The sequence below is a fragment of the Rhyacophila brunnea genome, unplaced genomic scaffold (assembly GCF_057557595.1).
Source record: "Rhyacophila brunnea isolate RB1 unplaced genomic scaffold, BYU_Rbru_1.0 scaffold_22, whole genome shotgun sequence".
Taxonomy (NCBI): domain Eukaryota; kingdom Metazoa; phylum Arthropoda; class Insecta; order Trichoptera; family Rhyacophilidae; genus Rhyacophila; species Rhyacophila brunnea.
In genome coordinates, this window is record NW_028232882.1 from 19,613,271 (window position 1) to 19,635,257 (window position 21,987).

The window sequence follows — 21,987 nt, forward strand, 5'->3', positions numbered from 1 at the left end:
CGTAGGTAGGTACATGCTGAGAATATAAAAAATAATAATGTAATTCCAATATACGTATAACGAGGATTCGTCATTAGTTATTTGCATAATTATTATTTAAAGATTGGCAAAAGGAATGAGTTGAACACTAATAATATGTTGTATCACAAACACTATTGAAAATAATTATTACAACTATCTGCATGGACAGATTCATAAGCTTATTCAAAAAACTAATATAAAATCAATGCGATATTAATAAAAAAAAAATGATAATCACTACCAATGAACAGCGCTAACGGTGGCCTGGTTTGTAGAGCGTTCGAACCCGCGACCGGGCACAAATTTGCATATCGTTTTTTTTTGTCAGTATGTTTTAATTAATTGCAAGGACCGAATGGTTTGTGATAATAGTAGATAACCATTCCTCGTAAAAAACGCATGTTTATTTGATATGTGGGCAGACTTTGCGGAGCACGATATGCTCCGCTTTGTAGCGAAATGGCATTTTACTTCACTTTTTGACATTATACAATACTGATAATTATTGTATTTCAACAACTGGTTTCACTACAAATATATCGTCTATTAATATAGATCTGGAGCGTCCTTTAGAATTTTGAATAATATTAATTTACAGTTATTTGAATGAGTTAGATACACTACTAGATTTTTTTATACTAACCGTAATATAAACAGAATAATAGAAAAAAAACGTGGAATTACCATATAGCATAGCTTGTCGTCTGTGCTCAATTATAAAAGGTGGTCAAATCACCGTAAACCGAGTAGCACGCAGCACACCTACCATCCCCTCCGCATACTAAATTGTTTGTGCACAATAATTAATAATCAATCCTTCCACTTACATGAGGGTGAATTTAAATAAACGTTGTTTTACAACAATTTATGACTATAGTGCCGAGTTATCAATGTTCTTAAATTTTTTTGTTTCTCATTATATTGTGTATCTAACTTATTACTAATTGATATTACATATTTTTTGTTTATTTGATTAAAGAACAACTTAATATTAAATGTCTTGAACTAATAATTCATAATGTTCACCGTGTGTTAAATTATAAAAATTATAAAAAAAAATTAACTACTACTGCGCCAGTCTACAATCTGATAATGCTACATGATCACTTTTTGTTTGTGACTGTATTCCCCAATCGGCTTATCACAACCCTTGCATGATCATTCGCTCATTTTATGGTTAGTTCAGACGAAAATTCATCACCCCGTAGATGATAGAAACCATTTGAATGGTACACGGCAAAAACAGGCTCTTCGAATTTTTTAATTTTTGAGATTAAAATGCCAATTTGTTCAACAGAAGAAGAGCTCAAGAATGGTGTCATTAAAACTACCAAAATCGATTTCATTGTTTCACAAATGAAGGGAGAAGAAAGTGTAGTCAAGGCAAAAATCAGCTCATTGTGTATAAAACTGCACAAATTGTAGGATATATTTTTATTACTTTTATTATATTGCAAAATAAATGAGAAATCAATATGTAAATTATTTTACTTAATAATAAACTCATTTTCCAACCACTGACGATATCATTCTTATTTTTGCTCTCCTGCACAGTTACCATTTTATCTGTTTTTGCAGTGCACCCTTGATTTGTTTTAAAAAATAATCCATTATGGCCATACTTGGCGGAGGGTGGAAGCAATTATTACTGTTATCGGAAATAGCGATGGGTACTCTTTTGGAATGTTACTTTTATTAAACCACGCAACTTTTACAATGTGGGTTTCCAAATTGAAAGCCGATATTGCAGATATGGACATGCGTTGAGTTTCTAAAAAATTATACAACGTAGCGACAAAAGTTTACAAACTATTATGTACCTGTACCTGTACCTAAATAAATTAGTGTACGAGGATTTATTATTATGTACCTATAAGTAGTTATATTGATCCGAACTAGGCTTCAATTACACGAATTATACTCCGCACAAGACTAGGTGAAAGGTTATTGATATTTGAAGAATCATTACAATTAATAATACATAATATTAATTATGTAAGTATTGGTCTCAAAGTGTGGATTAAAATTATGAAAATTTTCTCTCATAGGTCTTTGGCTAGAACCTGACAATCCAGCTAGATTTGTGGCGACCTTCAACTGGCAGTCTGAGGAGGCGCGAAAATTGGCCAAATACGGATATGCATCTCTCCAAGCATCAGCACGCCTCAAACAAAAGTTAGTGCCCTTCTTATAGTTTAAATTAATGCATTCTTCAACATTTTACACATAGCAATGTAAAAAATAGATAATAACATCGACTGTGGAAAGGGAAAAGAGCGTAATTCACACAATTCAAATTTTACAGGAGGCACAAAAACGTTTTTGTTATGGTTTTCGCTCAAAATTAAAATACATAATAGACGTAACCTTGAATTGCATGATAATTAAGATTTTGATTTTTATATCCTTAATCTGATATTAATTATTCAGTTAATTAAAAAAAAAACAACAAAATGATGGTTAAGTCGTTTTCCCACGTCACTTCCTTCTTTTTTTTTTAATTGCTAGCTAAATTTAGGTAATAAAACGACATTTACAGCTTACATCCTTTGAATACAACGTGTATTTAGTCGTGTACAACGACATTATGCAATAAAACCTATTTTTGAAAAAACTGAGGGTTACGTCCTTTTTCCTTTCTAAAGTCGAATGTTTCAAAAAAATATAATATATGGGGCTAAGAAATCAGAGAGTTAGAAGTATATATGCAACCCAGAAAATAATTGGTTATTGAATCGACAGGTAAATTGTCATGTTACATTTTACGTAACATGGCTACATTTAAAACGCAGATATAAAAAAAAAATGTTAATTTAATTAACAAAATTTGGCACAACCTTGTTTAAAGTTTGTGTCAACCTTGTTTCTTAAACAATGACAGGGGCCAATCAGGTTCCTTCGCGCGTTTTTGAAAGCGTCCCATCAACAATACTTATTTCCGCCCAGAATATCATCACTCCGGGAATAGTATCAGAGCTGGACGGATGTCACTGGTTAAAGTATAGAGACAGTTTCAAAAGCAAGATGACGCCTTTTTTCTTTCGGACGAGACGACAAGGAGGCGGATTCCAACCATCATAACATAAAGCTAAGTAATTACTACATCTTAAAAGATATTCTTATGTTCCATACCAAGTAAACGATCCTCAAAGTTGTATTAAAAATCTGTATTTGTTTCCGTATGTTTTTAAATTTCAATGGTTTGTGTAATTAAATAACACTATTAACGATTAAGCTGTGTTCTTATTTTTTTTACTGTTATATTTAATTTGTACACACATTTTTAAGGCGCCCAAAAATTATAATTTAATATTTCAACGAGTTTACAAATGACATTTTATTTGAGGTAGACAAATGATTTATAAGGCATTCTTTACACAGGGTTAAGTTGGCAGAAAGCCGAATCTTATAAGCTGTGAGATTAAAAGTATTATATATTTCATGCTTTATTGATTGATTTAGTTGGCACTCTTATGTTTGATAATTGTGCATTACAATTATTAAACTTCTTTTACTATCATTCAAACTATTTACACATTTTATACACTTTCATTTATCTATTTTGACAATTGGCGCTACCAATGCGTGGTGCGATTTTTTTAGTTTACGATGTAATAAAATGAACTAAGAAATATTGTGTTTTTGTTGACTTGATCTTGTATAGGGAGAGTTTTTTTCATTTCATAAAATGTCACTGTAAATTTGTTTCGACTTTTAAACTTTGAGATGTGTTACTTGGTACAATACTTTTAACTTAATTATTACCTATTATATTGTATTATATTTTATATTATATTCCATGCTATATTTCATTTATGTTGACAATTTGCTTATTATTGTATATTACCTATTGCATGAATTTTATGTGATTCGTATTCCTTTTACGTTTTTTTGACATTCAATGCATACATACCTACTTTATAAAAACTTATTATAAAGTTTGTTTTGCTACATACTTTTCATTAAAACATGAAAAGTATGAAGTAAATTCATTTAAATGTTTAGCTGGTTGTTAAATTGATTCAAATTTATCAAATTCGATAAGAATTAGTTAATTTTCAACTATTTTAGTATTATTATTAAATATGATATAATTACTAAATTTATGGTAATGTTCATAGCTGCCATTAAAATTTTAAAGCTATTTCCGTTAATAAGGAGGTAGCCATTTTCTGAACTAAAATTACTATGATTAGTAATATTATAATTATAAAAGCATACGCCATTTTGGTTATGAATCCAGTTCAGTTTGTGCCGTCTTACAAAACACTATAATTTGTATAGTCAATTTTGTTGTTTTATTCAAGAAATTTCACGGTGAGTACTATAATTAAATAAATCTATATTGTATTTCATAATATTCAATAATATTATGGACTATACCTAATTCTTTCTGTTACAAAAGTATTCCTATTATTACGACGTAGCCATTCTTTCTCACGCGATAAAAAACGCCGAGACATAATTTTTTTGTTGACGGCTTTATTATTTACGCATTTTGTCGTATGAAACACTTTGCGCGCAAAACAATAGAATCGTTGTGTTACCTAGTGTTTCAAAACGTATTTTTTTGTTGTTTTCAATACCCGTGTCGAAATAATGCATTGACTTCAAATCACGCATTATATGCGTATATTTCTTGTAAACAAAATTATATTATGCAAACGATATTGTTGAGTTCATTGTAGAAGCATTTATAATACCTACTTACATGAATTCCCGCTTGTTTTTTAGTTTTTGTTGTTAGTTGTACCTACTCGATTTGTCTTCCAAGTTTTTTTGTTTGGAAAAAGATATAAATGAAGAAAAACCATTAAATCTTATCTTTGTGTTTTGGGGAAATGATCAAGCAGATATAATTTCATAGTAATCCGGTTAAATAAAGTCATATTATTTTCAATTTCAAATCAGTCATATATAAAAATTCATTATTAATTTTGTTAAAATATTTTCAGAAAAGAGAAATTAATTCCGCCATTTGCAAAACCTAAAATTTGTTAAAAATGCCGTTATTTTAACGGAAAATTACCAATTTACAATGTTGCCAAATTTTGTTCCATAGTACCTATATACCTACATAAATTATAAAACATTTTAGAAAGAGAAATCATAAATTTTGTTGTCTCCTTCTAAATTATCCTATGATAATTAAATTCGAAATTAGAATCTTGCAATTTGTACGTACTTATTCTCTGTATGCTATGTGGTTAGTGAGCTAGTATATAATAAATAGTAAATAATAAACCCGGCCGAATCCGACAAGTACATAGAATGTCTTGTTGCTATCCCAAACACACAAATAAGTGAGTGTTTGAGAAATAATATTTTTTATTTTTGTGGATTGATTTCTTTTCATATCATAAATGTTTGGTTATTTTTTTTAAGATATGGGAATGATTTATAATCTTGTTTCAAGATAATGGAGTATTTATATGTTTTTTTAGAGCAAAAAATGCCTATCTAAACAAATTCAAATTGTTTAAAGTTAACTTCTTAATAATTTTTTTTTTTGTAAATTTATATTGTTTTAGTGTTTGAAATTAATGATTTAAAACTCGTTATTTTTTACAAATCACTGAAAAACGCTATGCCAAATACTGTTTTCAGGTTTTTTCAACTGTTCGTATTGTGATTGATGAGACAACGAGATCATCGACATCGATACTACAACTACTTCTTTACTTCACTTCACTCCTTCACTTCTCTGCACTGATTGGATCTTCGATCTTAAAGAGAAAATCTACATTTCTCAGCACAACTGGATGAAAAATAACTGAAAAAGCTAAGTAAATTGAAATAGAATTGATTGGAATTGTTTTTATTGAACTTTTAGTAATGCTATAATAAATTTTTTTTTTCTTTCTTCTTCTTCTCAACATTAAAAGTACTTACTCATTTTTTAAAATAAATTACTAAAATTACCAAGCAAAATAATATTTGTTTGTTTAATTATTGATAGTTTTATAATCTATCTTTTTTTATGATTCACATTTGAAATTTTTAAGTGTTGTGATTTTAATTCTATATTGAAATTCATTTAACGTCCATTGGTCATTTAAACAATTTCAACAAATTTTATTAATGTAGTATAAATAAATTGTAATTTTCAGCTTATATACCTACTTAATAATTGACAACCAGCGAAATATTTTAATTTTTTGTGTATGAACCAATTTTATTCAATATTTTTGAATAGGTTTGTCCAAGCTGTTGTGAAACGAAGAGTTTCACAGCTATATTTTATAATATTGTACATATATTCAGTACAATAAATGATTTGGTTTTACTTTAGAGTGTATACTAAATTAAAAAATTCTGGTTTAACAATTAATTTTAAGAAATCCGAATTTTGTAAATCAGAATTAAAATTTTTGGGTTATATTGTAAATGAAAAAGGTTTGCAGTGCGATCCTATTAAAATAGATTGTGTTAAGAATTTTCCAATACCCAAGTCTTCGAAAGATATTAAATCATTTGTTGGTTTATGTAGTTATTATCGAAGATTTATAAATAACTTTTCTACTATTTCTGCACCTTTAACTAAACTAACTGGTATAAAAGGTGGTATTTCTAATTTTAAATGGTCACCAGATGCACAATTAGCATTTGAGTCACTAAAACAGGCACTTATAACAGCACCTGTTCTTGCTTGTCCAAATTTTGAATTGGAGTTTTCTTTACATACTGATGCAAGTAATTACGGCATAGGGGCGGTCTTAACTCAAGAGTTTGAGGATGGCGAACACCCGATTGCGTTCTTCTCAAGAACTCTATCCAAAGCACAGCGTAATTACACAGTTACGGAGAGAGAGCTTTTGGCTATTATAGAATCAGTCCATCATTTCAGACAATACATAGATGGCTGTCACTTTACTATTCATACTGACCATTCAAGTTTAAAATGGTTAATTTCATTAAAAAATGCTTCTGGTAGATTGGCTAGATGGTCTACGACGCTCTTACAATTAGATTTTGACATTAAACATAGACCCGGTAAGTTAAATATTGTACCTGATGTTTTGTCCCGAATAAATATTCAGGAAATTTCAGCGTTAACTAATAATCCTGATAGTGTTACCGACCCCTGGTTTGACTCCACTTATCAAGGTTGTCGTGACGGTACTATTAAATTTCATCGTTACAAAATTGTGAATGATAAGTTATTTAGATTTCAAGCGAGTGATCTACCTTTTAATGACAATAATTGGAAGGAGTGTGTAAAATTAACTGAGAGAATTAAAATTATAAATGATATCCATACTGACGTAAATTTCGCGCATTTAGGAATGTATAAAACATTCAAAAGAATTTCGTTGTATTATTATTGGCCAAGTATGTTCCGCGACATATGCAATTTTATTAATAAATGTAAAATTTGTAAAGAATACAAGCATTGTACTTCTGCTCCTTCAGGATTAATGTCAAACCCAAAAGTAGTAGATCGCCCGTTACAAACAATTTCCATAGATTTGATTGGACCTTTTCCAAGGGCAATTAATGGTTCTACGTTTATTCTTTCAATCGTAGACGTTTTTTCAAAATTTGTATGGCTAAAAGCTTTGAAAAAGGCTACTTCAAAACCTATAATTAATTTTTTAGAATCTGAAGTATTTTTAAAATATGGCGTACCCCATACAATAATCACCGATAATGGACGACAATTCATTTCCAAAGAATTTAAGAGTTTTCTATTAAAATTTCATGTTCCCAAACTTTTTCTAAACGCGTACTATTCACCACAAAGTAACACAGTGGAAAGGTATAATCAATCTATAAATACATTATTAGCCATTCTCGTAGGTAAGAATCAACGTTTATGGGCAGATAATTTACTTCATGTTCAAACAGCACTTAACGCTACTGTCAATTTAGCAACTAAATATACGCCATTTTTTCTTATGCACGGTAGAGAAATCATTCTTGATGGAAGATTTCATTTTCCACATCAAATTCCTGATAATTTAAATTCTGCTCAACCTATTTCTATTGATTATAATAACTTCAGTAATAAATTAATAGAACTTCCTATTATTTTTGATATTGTTCAGGAGCAATTATTTAATAATTTCAATAACGATGCAAAACGTTACAATTTAAGAAAAAAATCTGTTCAATATAATACTGGTGACATTGTTTACCGTAAAAACTTCATTCAATCGAGAGCTATAGATTTCTTTTCGTCGAAATTAGCACCTCGCTTTGTTAAAAATATAGTACTTAAAAAGATTTCACCTGTAATGTATATTCTGGGAGATATGAATTTAAAACCACTTGGAAAATTCCATATAAAAGATATTAAAAAAGTATTTAATTGTTAATTTAACTCTAAAGAATTAATGATTGAATACATTAATTAATGATTTAAACTATTTAAATTAAACGAACTTACTTTATTTTTTAATAAGAAAGTTATTTATTCCTTTCTATTCAACAAAAGGGGTAACTCTATACATTGTATAGACACTTATTTTTAGATTCATTGTTAATACAAGTAATTTTGTATTACTATCGATTCTTTGTGTATGTATTGATGTCAAAGACTAAAAGTCTGTCTATAAACAAAACTTTCATTCTTGTTGTAATAATCGTTGCGCTTTTGCAACAATTACCTTATCATTTCTCCGTTATTCAATATATTATAGAAACTTCTTAATATTGTTTAACTCTAATTAAATAAATCTTCTATGTAAATTGTTTAAACTGTTTTAAACTACATATTTTTGTTTTTTTATTCAAGGTTGATAATGTCGATCCTGAAGTACTATGAATGAAGTACAGTCTACTTGTGGAATTCAAGGCGGCAGCTTTCCGGCGCTTCGACTATGGAATTGCAACCTGATACAAATTGTTGTCCTAAAAAATGGTATACTTTGCTTAATGAATGTATAAAAAACACTTATAAAATAATGTATTTCAGTATATTGACAGGTATCGGTTTTAATTGCTTGGTTGTAGTTGTTGAGAGGTTTTCTGCGTGGATTCTGACAAGTACGATTGTCAATTTTTTTGTTTTGTATTAACAATACTGTTATAATCCTAATATTGTTTGGATTATTTCTATACTTACATTATATTCTGAGAGAAAGGTTTAATTTTGCTTATGGGTTAATTTTCTTTATATTTTTTAATACTGCTAAAAGTTTTTTTTTTTGAGAGTAGAGAGTTTGACGCGGTCACCTAGATTCAAAGGTATTTTTTTTTCTCTTTTTTTCTCGTTCATGGTGATAATTTCTAGTTATTTAACCTTATTGAACGAGGTTATACAATTTCTCTTCTGTAGCTCGGCATGTCGGATAGACTGGTGTAACTTATGTTGGCCAGCGCCTTCGTGTATTTTTTTATGGATTGTTTGTTAGCTTATGAAGTCGCGAAATTTTATTAAGTTGCAACGATTCTATTTCTTACCATTGAGTTGCGAACATAGAGAGGGGATTCTTTACTCAATGGGGCATATATTACGTGATCTCACGGTATGCTATTTTTTCGAGCGCAGAATAGGAAACAAGCCTGGGAATTGGTCACTAAATTAAGTTCTTACTCGAAATGTTTTTATTGTAAAAAGGCATGGTGGAGGCTCGAATGCTTCTTATTTTGTGTCACTAAATTCGTTCTTTGCAAAGAGGTAACAACATGACAAAGTGTTTGTTGCTTCGAATTTCGCTGGTGGAATTCAAAAACTTAATTACAAATTAACTTCTGACGTTTAATGTAATGTTTTTGATTATTTTTGTGGGTTCAGATGATATTTTCATAGCTTTCTTTTTTTTAATTTCTTTGTTAATTATACCTTCCGATCGATCCAGCAACTTTGCTGAATTCTTTAGTTAAAGCAGTTGAATCTAGAGGAGGAATATAAAAGACTTCGAGATTGTTTTTGTGTTTGGATTGATCTTGGCTTAACTAACCGGTGGAGCAATAAAAGATGATGAATAGAAGCAGCAGATGATGTATGAAAGTGCTGAAATTGTATGGTATGTTAGAATAGTGTAGTCATGAAGACTGGGCCATAGTTAGGGATGTCCGAGCCAATTAAAACTGGAAATATTAATATTGATTAATTTTTGTATGTATAATAACCTCGGTGAAGGTTTTATTTTGTTTTGTCATGCGAATATCATGATAATTTATTAGTCGTAGAATGTCTAATCGTTTAGGAAATGTTGTTCGATGCTATTGAGAGTAACTGAACCATTCATTGCGTTAATCCCGGTAAATGACACAAAAGACCACAAACTCATCTAAATATTTTGTTGCTATGTTAACTATTAATTATAAATGTACGGACAGCTTGCTGAATGGTAAGTTAGTATATACCGTCGAGTTGAAAACCTTAAGTCGAGTTATTCCTATCACTAAATATATGGGCGTTCTTTTTTTTCATATTTTCGAATATATTTTTTCTCTTTAAATATTTTACAAGTGTAAATGTTTATATATTACAAGTTGGTACTGGATTGTGTTCTTTTTGTAGCCTGTAATTGCCTTCTGGGACCTGGAGCGAAAGGAATATCAGTTTAGTACTTGCTTAATCTTCTCAGACCCATATGTTTGGTACCTTTCTCAGAATTTCTATTGAATTAACCCTGTTGATATTCATAATGAATAGTCATATTTTACACGTTGATTCGCAGTTGTTTTCAAATAAATACTTAATCAATATGAATGTAAACATATTGATTTCTCTTAATTGTGCATAATAATTAATTTTTGTATAATTTTTCTTCTTACAAATTGTAATTTGATGATATTTAACCTGTAAATTAATATGGTTAAAAGTAAAATATTTCTTATTAAATTAAATTTCAATGCAACAAGAATGTTCGTAAAACTTAAATGTCTCTTTAAAAATAATTTATAGTATAATTCTATAAATTAAAATTTTCTTTTCATCCAATATAACTTGGATTGTATAAAGTTATTGTAATTTTTTTGTTCTTATTGTCAATAATAATGTATATTATAATGGTATAGCATGGAAGCAACTTAATCTCTAAAAATTTTATCTTTATTTCCATTATTTGAATGATATCTAAATGGAAGCAACTTAATCTCTAAATCTTTTAACTTTATTTCCATTATTATGATGATATAGTATGGAAATATCTCTTAATTTTGTTACCATTATTTGAATGATATTTAAATGGAAGCAACTATTGTCTATTGAATTTTATTACCAGTATTTAAATGATGATATTTAAATGGTATTAAATAGTATTTCTATATTTTATTACCAATGTTCAAATAGTATTAAATAACTATTATTTCTTGATTTTATTACCGATATTTAAATGGAATATCGTGGTAATTATAATTATAATTCAAAAAGGTATTGTTTGATAAGATTGTGGCGCTTTTTTCAATTTTTAGGCGTTCTTTTCATAGAACTACCGTAAATCGCCACAATTTTGTTATAACAACCACATATTATTAATGTTAATGGAATTCTAACTATCCAAAAAAAGTTATCACTATTTATATATAAATAAATTTCTGTAATTTAAGTAAAAGATTGTGGATTTCTTTTTCAAATTTGTTGGCGTACTTTCCAAAAGTACTACCGTAACTTTCCACAATTCTTTATAATAATGTAATACTATGTTTACTATGATATGTTATCACCTAAAATGACTGATTAACAATAAGTATTCCGCTTTTGTTATAAAAGAAAAATGTTTAAGATTGTTTCTTTTTCAAATTTTTGCATAATTAACTATATTTACAATTTTCTCTAAATTTTACCCTATTTTAAAAAATTTTGTGTGTACTGGCATGTACATTTTTATAACCTGATTTATATGTGATTATTAATTATAATTGTATATCTGTTTTCTTCGATTGGTATGGTACATAAGAGTATGGTATAATATATAATTTTTAAACAACTTTTTCGACGACGAGAAGAATAAATATAATTTCAAGTTCAGTGCAAGTGTAGATAGTTCCTATTGAAGGAAAGAAAGTGAAACCTTAGCTAGTTCTAAACAAGAATGAAAAGCGAAGACCTGAAGGATGACACGATCTTCTCCGATGTACGACACAATCTTCTCCGATGTACAAAATGATCTTCTTTTGAAGGACAACACTACCTTCCTTTGATGGACAAAACTATGCTGAGTCACTACATTATTCTAACAATCTGTTGGATACTGCTTCCACATGAGGTGCCTGCGACTACTGTCGACTGACTTTGGACACCCTGGGGAGGAGTTCCAGATTTTTCATCTATTGCGGAACGAGGGTATTGTCATGTTACATTTTACGTAACATGGCTACATTTAAAACGCAGATATAAAAAAAAAATGTTAATTTAATTAACAAAATTTGGCACAACCTTGTTTAAAGTTTGTGTCAACCTTGTTTCTTAAACAATGACAGGGGCCAATCAGGTTCCTTCGCGCGTTTTTGAAAGCGTCCCATCAACAATACTTATTTCCGCCCAGAATATCATCACTCCGGGAATAGTATCAGAGCTGGACGGATGTCACTGGTTAAAGTATAGAGACAGTTTCAAAAGCAAGATGACGCCTTTTTTCTTTCGGACGAGACGACAAGGAGGCGGATTCCAACCATCATAACATAAAGCTAAGTAATTACTACATCTTAAAAGATATTCTTATGTTCCATACCAAGTAAACGATCCTCAAAGTTGTATTAAAAATCTGTATTTGTTTCCGTATGTTTTTAAATTTCAATGGTTTGTGTAATTAAATAACACTATTAACGATTAAGCTGTGTTCTTATTTTTTTTACTGTTATATTTAATTTGTACACACATTTTTAAGGCGCCCAAAAATTATAATTTAATATTTCAACGAGTTTACAAATGACATTTTATTTGAGGTAGACAAATGATTTATAAGGCATTCTTTACACAGGGTTAAGTTGGCAGAAAGCCGAATCTTATAAGCTGTGAGATTAAAAGTATTATATATTTCATGCTTTATTGATTGATTTAGTTGGCACTCTTATGTTTGATAATTGTGCATTACAATTATTAAACTTCTTTTACTATCATTCAAACTATTTACACATTTTATACACTTTCATTTATCTATTTTGACAAACCTTAGATGTGTTTCCCAACGTGGGGCGTAAACCACACCGGGGGGCAATTTGAATGTTTTGGGGGGCAATTTGCAAATCATTAATATTTGCTACATTGACTTTCCGAGAAAATTACTGTTGCCATTCCCGTCATAATATTTAGTTGAATGGGGCGCTTTAGCGCTGTAAATGATGTGTTACTGAAAAAAAGAAATCGTTTTGATATCAAAAACGGTGATGATTTATGATTAAAATTGACCAAATTAGTATCTCACATAAAATTCTTTGCAGCTCACATGGATCGCACTAATTTTATTCCTATAATTTGTTAGTTAACTATGAAATTTTGATAGGGGGGGAGATTTTTGAGACGTTAAAGTGGGGCATGTCACAAATAAGGTTGGGAAACACTGCCTTAGAATAAGTTTATATTTAAATGTAAAACAACAATAATCATATCGCATATGCGTCACCGTCATAGATTAAGACACTGTCTTTGCTTATTCAATCAGTGTCAACTATAAATAATTATATAAAGTTAATTTTCACATTGGTAAATTCAGAATAAATGCCACATGCGTATGGAGACCCCATGTTTGGAGCACCGGACCGCTTCCAAATTTCAACAGAACGCATTTGTACTCGTATGCAAATTTCAAGTCTTTGAGTATGTACGGAAAATAGTGAAAATCTGTTGACAGTTTAAATGATAGATAATAATATTATATAATATATTTATTAAAATATTATGTACATATATAATTATAAACCCCAGGTAAAGTTAATATAAAATAAATACAACATATGTATAGTGATATTCATGAGTGCAGAGAAACACATTACTTTGTCATATATTTAATATATATGTTATCCTTTAGACTGCAATAAGACGATAGGGGACCCCAGGCTACTGAAAAAAATACTACAAAGCAATACCTTAGGTTTTCACCTGTATAAATAGTTTTATCAGTTTTGAAGCCATGGCGTGTATCAAATAGTACATATCGCATACGAATGGTTTTCCATCAGTATGTGTATTTTTTTTTATTTTTGATTGCTTAAAACTTCTGCTTGTTTATGAATAAATATCGCATTTAAATGGGTATTCTTCAATGTATATTTCAGATTAGTGATACGACATGTTTGTTCATGTTGAGAAAGGTAATTTTAAAGAGTTTTTTTTATTATTCTTATTAAAATTTAACTTTCAATTTATCCTTTTAATGCCCTAAGTCCGATTTGTTTTTCTGAAAACTCCTAACTATATATTCATGTTTTCTGGTAGAATAGATACTAACACGTCGTGTTTCTCTAATCTGGTCATTGTATACTTTACGATGAATGAACTGTAACAAATTCTTACATGATAATAAATGATCAGCACTGTGGCAATACAGGTTGGTCTTTTTACGCTGAATTTAACACAAATTGCACAAAGGCTTGCTGCGAAGAAAGAGTTGCACCAATTTTCTGTATGGTCGCTTTCGTTTTTTTTTATTAACAACATTATTTACACGACAATATTGTAATGGATAAATTAATAATGTTATTGTTTGTCGTATGATGGATGAATGATACCAGCGAAGCGTGACTGTCGCCAATAAAAAGAAAATTCATTTTTTTAACGGTCCATCGTAATATTATAACTATCTTTTTATCTATTTCAGAATGTGCCTGACGTTCATTTGTTTATGCATTTATTTCCGTAATAGTTACAATATTAATGATATTCATTTCTTTTCTTAGCTCTTACCAATATGTAAGACAAATGATCTGACCCCAAGGCTCATTATTATAGTCAGACACGAAACTGTAAACTTCCATGGTAGTGTCAGTCACTGCTCGTATGGAATATCGAGAACTGTTTGTAGAAAATTACGAATGTTGCAAATTACAATTAAATTGTAATAATTTGAACGAAATGTGCAATCTAAAATCTCCATTTATTGTAAACCGGTGTAAATTAATACATAGTAGTAGTAAATTAACATTTGAGGACGAGAAATCACGAAAATAGTAAGTACACAATTTTGTAGACAATTTTGACCAGTAAATTCGAAAAAAAAAACACATGACGTCTATAATAATTGTGTGACCATTGCAAAATGGCGTCAATTGAGGGCGTTGTCCGAGATATACCATTGCTTTGCAGATATTTTCACGTACCTCACTTTAAATCCTCATCGTTTTTGCGTAAATCTAATAACTATAAACGGTATTCTTACAAAAAATAGTATCCCATAAACGTTTGGTCGCTTATTTTGTAGTCTTTGATGAATGGTGATTTTTGCTCCAAATTCGGATAGCAGACAATTTTTTTACGTAAACTATTTTCCAATGAAGGACTTAATTAAATCATCAAAAATGCGGTCATTGAACTTTTATGCTAGTAACATATTACTATCACACCACGTCACATGACTAAAAAAGTGAAAATCGATCCTAAATAATTATTATAAAATTGAAATGCTGACTGTGATTTTGTAAAAAAAAAATTTGATCAACGTTTCGGCTATCTCCGTGACATCTAAGCACAAAATATAGCAACATCGCTTTCGTATAAGGTCGGAACAGCAAAATGTTAAATTTTCAGTAGTACGCTTTGAATAAATTTTAATGACAAGTTAATTTAAATCCTGGAATTGTACATTTTTAGTTATGCCTATAAAATATTGATTGAATTGTTTTTTTCGATATCATCGTTTTATTATCTTTAAAATTATTTAATAAAGGCAATCAAGTCAAACTATCCAAAAAACTCAGTTACGATCTTTTACCTAGGAGGTGTTGATAGGTAATTTGATTATTTTTGTATTTGATTTTTCTCTATTAATATCAATGAAACTTGCTATGCTTTCAGACATTGTTTATACAATTTAGTAATTTAGTAGAGTTTCATCTCGATAGGTATTTCAAATGGTTCCAAAATTACAAGATAAAACTTTTCGAAAATAACGCACTTGCAACATAGTAGCGGTGGAATGGTGAAATGAGGTACGGGTAGAGGGACGCGCGCCCACATCCAACCATTGTTGCATGACACATTTGCAACAATACATCACGAGTAGATAAAGTAGTTAGATAGCAGTGGTGAAGCGGTGAGGTGAGGCGCGCACCTAGAACTAACTCGTGACTAAGCGGTAAATTACGTTAAAATTTAATCAGTCTATATTTTCATTCTGTATATTTCTCTGTAACGTCCACGATTGCCGAATGGCTAACTTATAATGTCGTAGGTTCTCGGCTCGAATTCTGGGTCTGGCAAGTACAAAGATTGTTTTTTCAGAGTATGGACCTAATAATATGTTGAACAAGTGGCTAACATCCACTTCTCGAAAAAAAACAACAATCTCTTAAGACATCCTCCACTCTGTGGAGACCCATTTCTTGGAGATGGTCTAAAATAATATGTATATTTAGTATATTTGGTACAGTTCGGTTATGAGGAATACAGCGGAAAACACATTTTGAAAATAGGTTAGTTATAGAAATAGAAAAAGGGTTAGTTTAGGTTAGGTTTGGTTGGGTTGGGTTAGGTTAGGTTAGGTTTGGTTAGGTTAACCTAACAAATAATTCAGTATATCGGCTATTTTCAAAATGTGTTTTTTGCTGTATTCCTCATAACCGAACTGTACCGTATATTTATATGTGTCGTGTGTTCCGGGTTCGAGTCCTGGGTCTGGAAAATTTACATGTCGTTTTTCAATGTATATTTGGACCCAGATATTAATAGGTTGATCAAGTGACTAACATCCATTTCAAATTTAAATAAAAACGAACATCTGTTAATACATCCTCCACAACATGGAGGCCCACAATATGATACGAGTATAATAGGATCGAACATGGATGGTTGAAAGAATAATAAATTTGTTGATTTTTTTATTTCCCTATATCACGTGGAAGAAGTCACAGGCTACCGCTAGTATATTATAATTATTAATTATATAATAATATTATTATAAAATATTTTTCAAAGAATCGTTCCGGATGTGTCCTACGTAATACTATATACAACTTACTAATCCATGACTTAATATGATTCGTTGTGAACCTATTACCTACGAAGATTTGTCAAGTATTATGTATTGTTATTGTCAACTTTCTAAGTATGTAACATTCTCAGAAATATAACATAAATAAAACATTTTTTTATTCAAAAATTGTCGCTGTTCAATTTATTATTATGAGAGAAATTTAATTTGTGCGGAAATTCTCATCTTTGTTATTTTTTACGCTTTATTCTCTTCCATAGACTTGTCATTTCTCTCATTCTCAGAATCTTTTGTTCCTCTCGATCAGTTTTATTTACGCATGAGAATTGTTGGATAATAATGAAGCTAATAAGACGTGTACCTATTGTAAAATGCGAAAATCGTGATGCATTTCACACACTATGTATATATTATTATATATATGATTCACATGCCTTTCACACAAGATGCGATACGATAACTTCCATATTTTTATACTAACAATACAAAAGTGTATCTACCAGTGTTTTCTATCACGTCAAAGAACACTAGCGGGAAAACACAATTTCAAAATTTTCAGCCACTTGTTGTCTATGGAACTTTTTATAATTTCATGTTACCGTTAGAATAATTATTAAGTTCAAAAGATAAATTGGTTCTGAAAGATATAAAATTTTAAGTACAAAATCTGTACCTGCAGACCGGTTTAAGATATTTGACAAATATTTATGTTATCAATTTTTTAAAGCATTTATTTTAAGAGTAAGTTTAAAAAAAATGACAATCAATGTATGTTGCTTTGTACGTTTATTTTTCTAGTGTTTTATACAAAGAGATTGGACTATCTCTTTGGTTTTATATGTATTTTTGTAATCTGGATTGCGTAAATCATATTAACATTTCATATTTTTAGTATTCTTCAATCAATAACTGTATTTGTTAAATTTTTTCCGCCTTCCATTTTTATTTTGTAATGAGTGAATGACCTATCAAAACAACACCCAGTGTTGCCAAGTTTTGCTAAAATTATCAAAACGTAGCATCAGTCGACAGCATTATTATTTATGTTATTATAGTTTTTTTTAATCGCTATGTGTCATTTCTAGCCAGCTTAAGCCAATAGGTACGTAAAATAGTGTAATGTAATAAATATCTATGGATTAAAAATAATTCTTTTAATACTAGTGTCTAATTAGCTGATATTCATTTAGTTAGGGAATAATATGACAATATTGCATGCCAGTATCTATACATTTTTAACTCTTCAATGATGAATGCTTTTAAGAGTTAAGAGAGAAAGGTTAAGAGGTTTATTTCATTCGTATGTGTATTGGTTAGAATTGAAAGAAATGCCTAAAGATATAATACATTAAATCTAAAACACTATATTCGGTTTACGCTTTGTTGCGTACTGTCTCTGGTCAAAATCAATTAATCCTATCCAATAAAAACATAATATCTAATTACTAGACACACGGTTATTCAATGTCGACTTTCTAACCGATGTCATTGCGTTCGATGTAATCTAATTATTACAAAAGTTTCATTCTATGTTAGGGTTGCCAACTGCCCACTTTTATAATTTTAAACGTATAATTGATCGTAATTATGCAGAAACCAGTCATTCTACACAGAACACAGATAGCGATATGAGCACTTTTGTGTTAGGTATGTTTATATAAAACTACACTTTTTGTATATATACAAAATATACCTACAACATATCAGCTTTTTAGTGATAAACATTTCAACAATCTTTAATAACTTTTAATGAAATAAATTGGAATATTAATTATGATATGTTAGTGTTTTCTAGGGCTGGCTGGTTTCTGCGAAAATTCATATTCCATAATGTCTACTCTACAGAAAGCGTAAAGGTATATATTTTTTAATAAAATGTATATCTCAATGCACCCAGTTACACATTTTAGAAATACTTAACATGTCAATAGAATTTTCAACGTATCAGAATATTAATTTAACAATCAATGTAAATTAGCATACTTACCTACCTACAGTTATTTAATAACGTACGAAGCTAGTTTCAAGTAGGTTTTAAATTATATATATTATAATGTTTTATATTTATGTCATCAACTCTTTCGATTTTTTTTGCACCCTGAGCACTTGATATTTTTCCTAAAAATACTAATGAATAATTTATGTAATTTTGTATTTTATATATATATGTATTATATATATATAGGTACCTGGATGAAACAGTTAACTGGAATAACAGTCTAAACTTGTTGCATACAAGATTAAGGCATACAAATGGGTTTTCTACATGTTATAAATATGAGCCATTAGTGCCATAACTTTTATATAAAACTTAAAATAACAGTATGTGAATTTAATTACTTTTTTATAATTCACAAACCAAAATGCAATATTTAATTACTGTTCCACGAGATAGAGCGATAATCTCTAGGTTTTCACGATAAAGAGCTGTGCTCCGGTCCACTTCGAACCCTACACCAACCACATTTTGTTCCAATCAAGGGTAGTAAGTTTGTATTAAAATGAAACATGAACGATGATTCTTCAACTTCCAACGGATCTATTCAATACGCAAGTCCGCTAAAGTGATAAAGTGATAGAATTTACGGCTAACAAGGGTAGCTTTGTATGGAGTTATTAGCACTTATTGTAACAAATACAATAAGATGGTTGGTATTGTTGCAATAAGTGTTAGATTTTAACAGTGCGTCTCTTGGCTGTGATAAAATTTAAAGCGAGAGCGGGAGAGAAAGAGCGAGGGAGAGACAGTTTTGGCTGATGAGACGGCTTACTTATTGTAACAATTATAATACCTCAATACATAATGTATGTAATAAATACTATCACTTTATCACTTTAGCGGCCTAGTGTATAGAATAGACCCGCAGGAGTAATAAATAAACTTATATACAGTCTATAAAGACCTAATTCTACCGAAGGGTTAATTGTTTCTTGGGCTTCACAAGAATCACGCCAATAATTATTTAATAACAGTGTTTTAATTAGTTTAATGTATCTCGATACTTTGATGATTATCATCATCCATTCTAAGTAAGCATTCGATATTATGAAGCATATTATTATTATCTCAAACTGTTCGGAAGTTTTTTTCCCGCGATCATTTTTAAAAATAGTTGGCAACCCTGATTATTGGTGTAGTAGCGATATCTCTGTAAATCGATCGGTAACAAAACAACATGTTTATCCATAAATTCAATGTCAGAAGTGCACCGGTCTTGGTTTAGAAAGCGACACGCTAATGTGAGTGATGTCAGATGTGATTATATCTAATTGTAAAGACATATTACGATAATCACCAAGCCGCATTGTTTAGTGTCTACATTTATTATGGCGTGTTCCTAACTACATAAATAATATTGTATATAGTCAGAAGTAATTCGAAATTCTTTTTTGAATGTTTAAAAAGCATTACTTATGCGAATTTTTATGCACATTTTAGAATATTTTATTGGAGTCAACTAAACACGCATGCAATGCTAATATATTAGTATTGGCAAGTATTTTTCGACGAGTATGAGTACCTTTAAGTTAATAAATCTTTATCAATATGAAAACTATCCAGCTATATCTTATTGGTAACATGTTGAAATGATCCATTTGGTTGTAAAAAAATATCCTTGCGCATCCACCAATCTGCAATCTTTATGGTACTCATCGCATTACCGATGTAATGTTTTATGATGCTGATTATTGCATGCAGTGACATCCAGTGAGGTCCAGTGGTAGGCAGGCTATGCGTTGCTTATGAGCGGAAAATTAATGAATGCATGCAATTTTGCCAACTAAGTTTCCAACATTCTAAGCTATGACTTGAATTGTCTTTTGTGAATATTAGAAGAAGTTTCTGACATTAGGGTTTACAAGCATTCTTGGGTTTTTCCTGAAATGACAAGTGTTCGAATCCTTGGATATCAGCATTATTTCTTACATAATCTTTAATATTAGAAGAAATATTAATATTTTATCAATTAAAGAAGGGTAATTCTAAATAACAGTTAGTTTATAAAAATAATCATAATATTAACATCTCAAATACTATTCATCTCGTATCTTTCACGCAATTAGAAATAATATACATAAAAATTATAAAGCTTCGTATACTTAAACCAAATTATCAATCTAGACAATTCTATCATTTTTAAGGTGTAACGATAATATCGGATGGTTTTATTCCAGTATAACTCAAAAACGACTAACTTGCACAGCTTATAGAGTAGGTATATTTTTTAAACAATTTGGTTGTAGGGCTCGAAATGGACCGGAGCGCACCGGAGCGCCGTTCCTGTTCGTGAAATCGGTAAAATTATCGCTCCGTCTCGTGGAAAAAATAATTTGACCGAATAAGTACAACCGTCTGGGGTATCTAATGTTCTGTCGTGGCGTGTCTAAAAGACAAGATAGCATGGACGACATAAGTGGGCACTGATAATCTTAATAATTACATATGACGATAGGCTACGTGTATACGATAACTACCTGTGGATACGACAAGTCGCAATCAGCCGTAGTTAATCACTTGAATCAATGTTCGTGATTGTCTGGGAATGGGTTATAGGCAGGGACGGCTCTAGTAAAGGAGCAAAGTGTGCACTGCACTCCCATCATCGATTAAATAAAAATATATAATATACAACCCCCATTTATTCCGAAAAATGCGATATCGGAAACTTATACGAAATCAATCATTTTGAATTCCGCGCGTATTCGAACATGTGATTTCGACGCGCCAACGCCACCGTCTACCAATACACACGTAACTACACCAATGAGACGCGACCAATACACACATGCCTCCATCGGTGAGACATGCCAAGGAGCAAAATTCAAAGTGTACCTTGAATTTACACTATTTTTCACGCATACATTGAAAAATTTAGATCGACAAATGAGGCTAGTAGAATCAAAACCAAAAAAGTTCTATAAGACT

At 30.2% G+C, this 21,987-nt stretch overlaps 1 protein-coding gene and 1 long non-coding RNA gene across 2 annotated transcripts in view; both read left to right on the forward strand.

Annotated features, from left to right (window-relative positions):
• Positions 1-21,987, forward strand: part of LOC147070153 (uncharacterized) — an 87,498-nt gene that overhangs the window by 958 nt on the left and 64,553 nt on the right. The window contains exon 2 of the mRNA XM_085949998.1: positions 2,070-2,196. Within this exon, the coding sequence (XP_085806124.1) occupies positions 2,070-2,196 (127 nt within the window). The remainder of the gene's footprint in view (positions 1-2,069; positions 2,197-21,987) is intronic.
• Positions 4,239-7,381, forward strand: LOC147070154 (uncharacterized). Its single transcript, XR_015070991.1, has 2 exons — positions 4,239-4,338; positions 5,629-7,381. It is a non-coding gene; the product is annotated as an uncharacterized LOC147070154 (long non-coding RNA).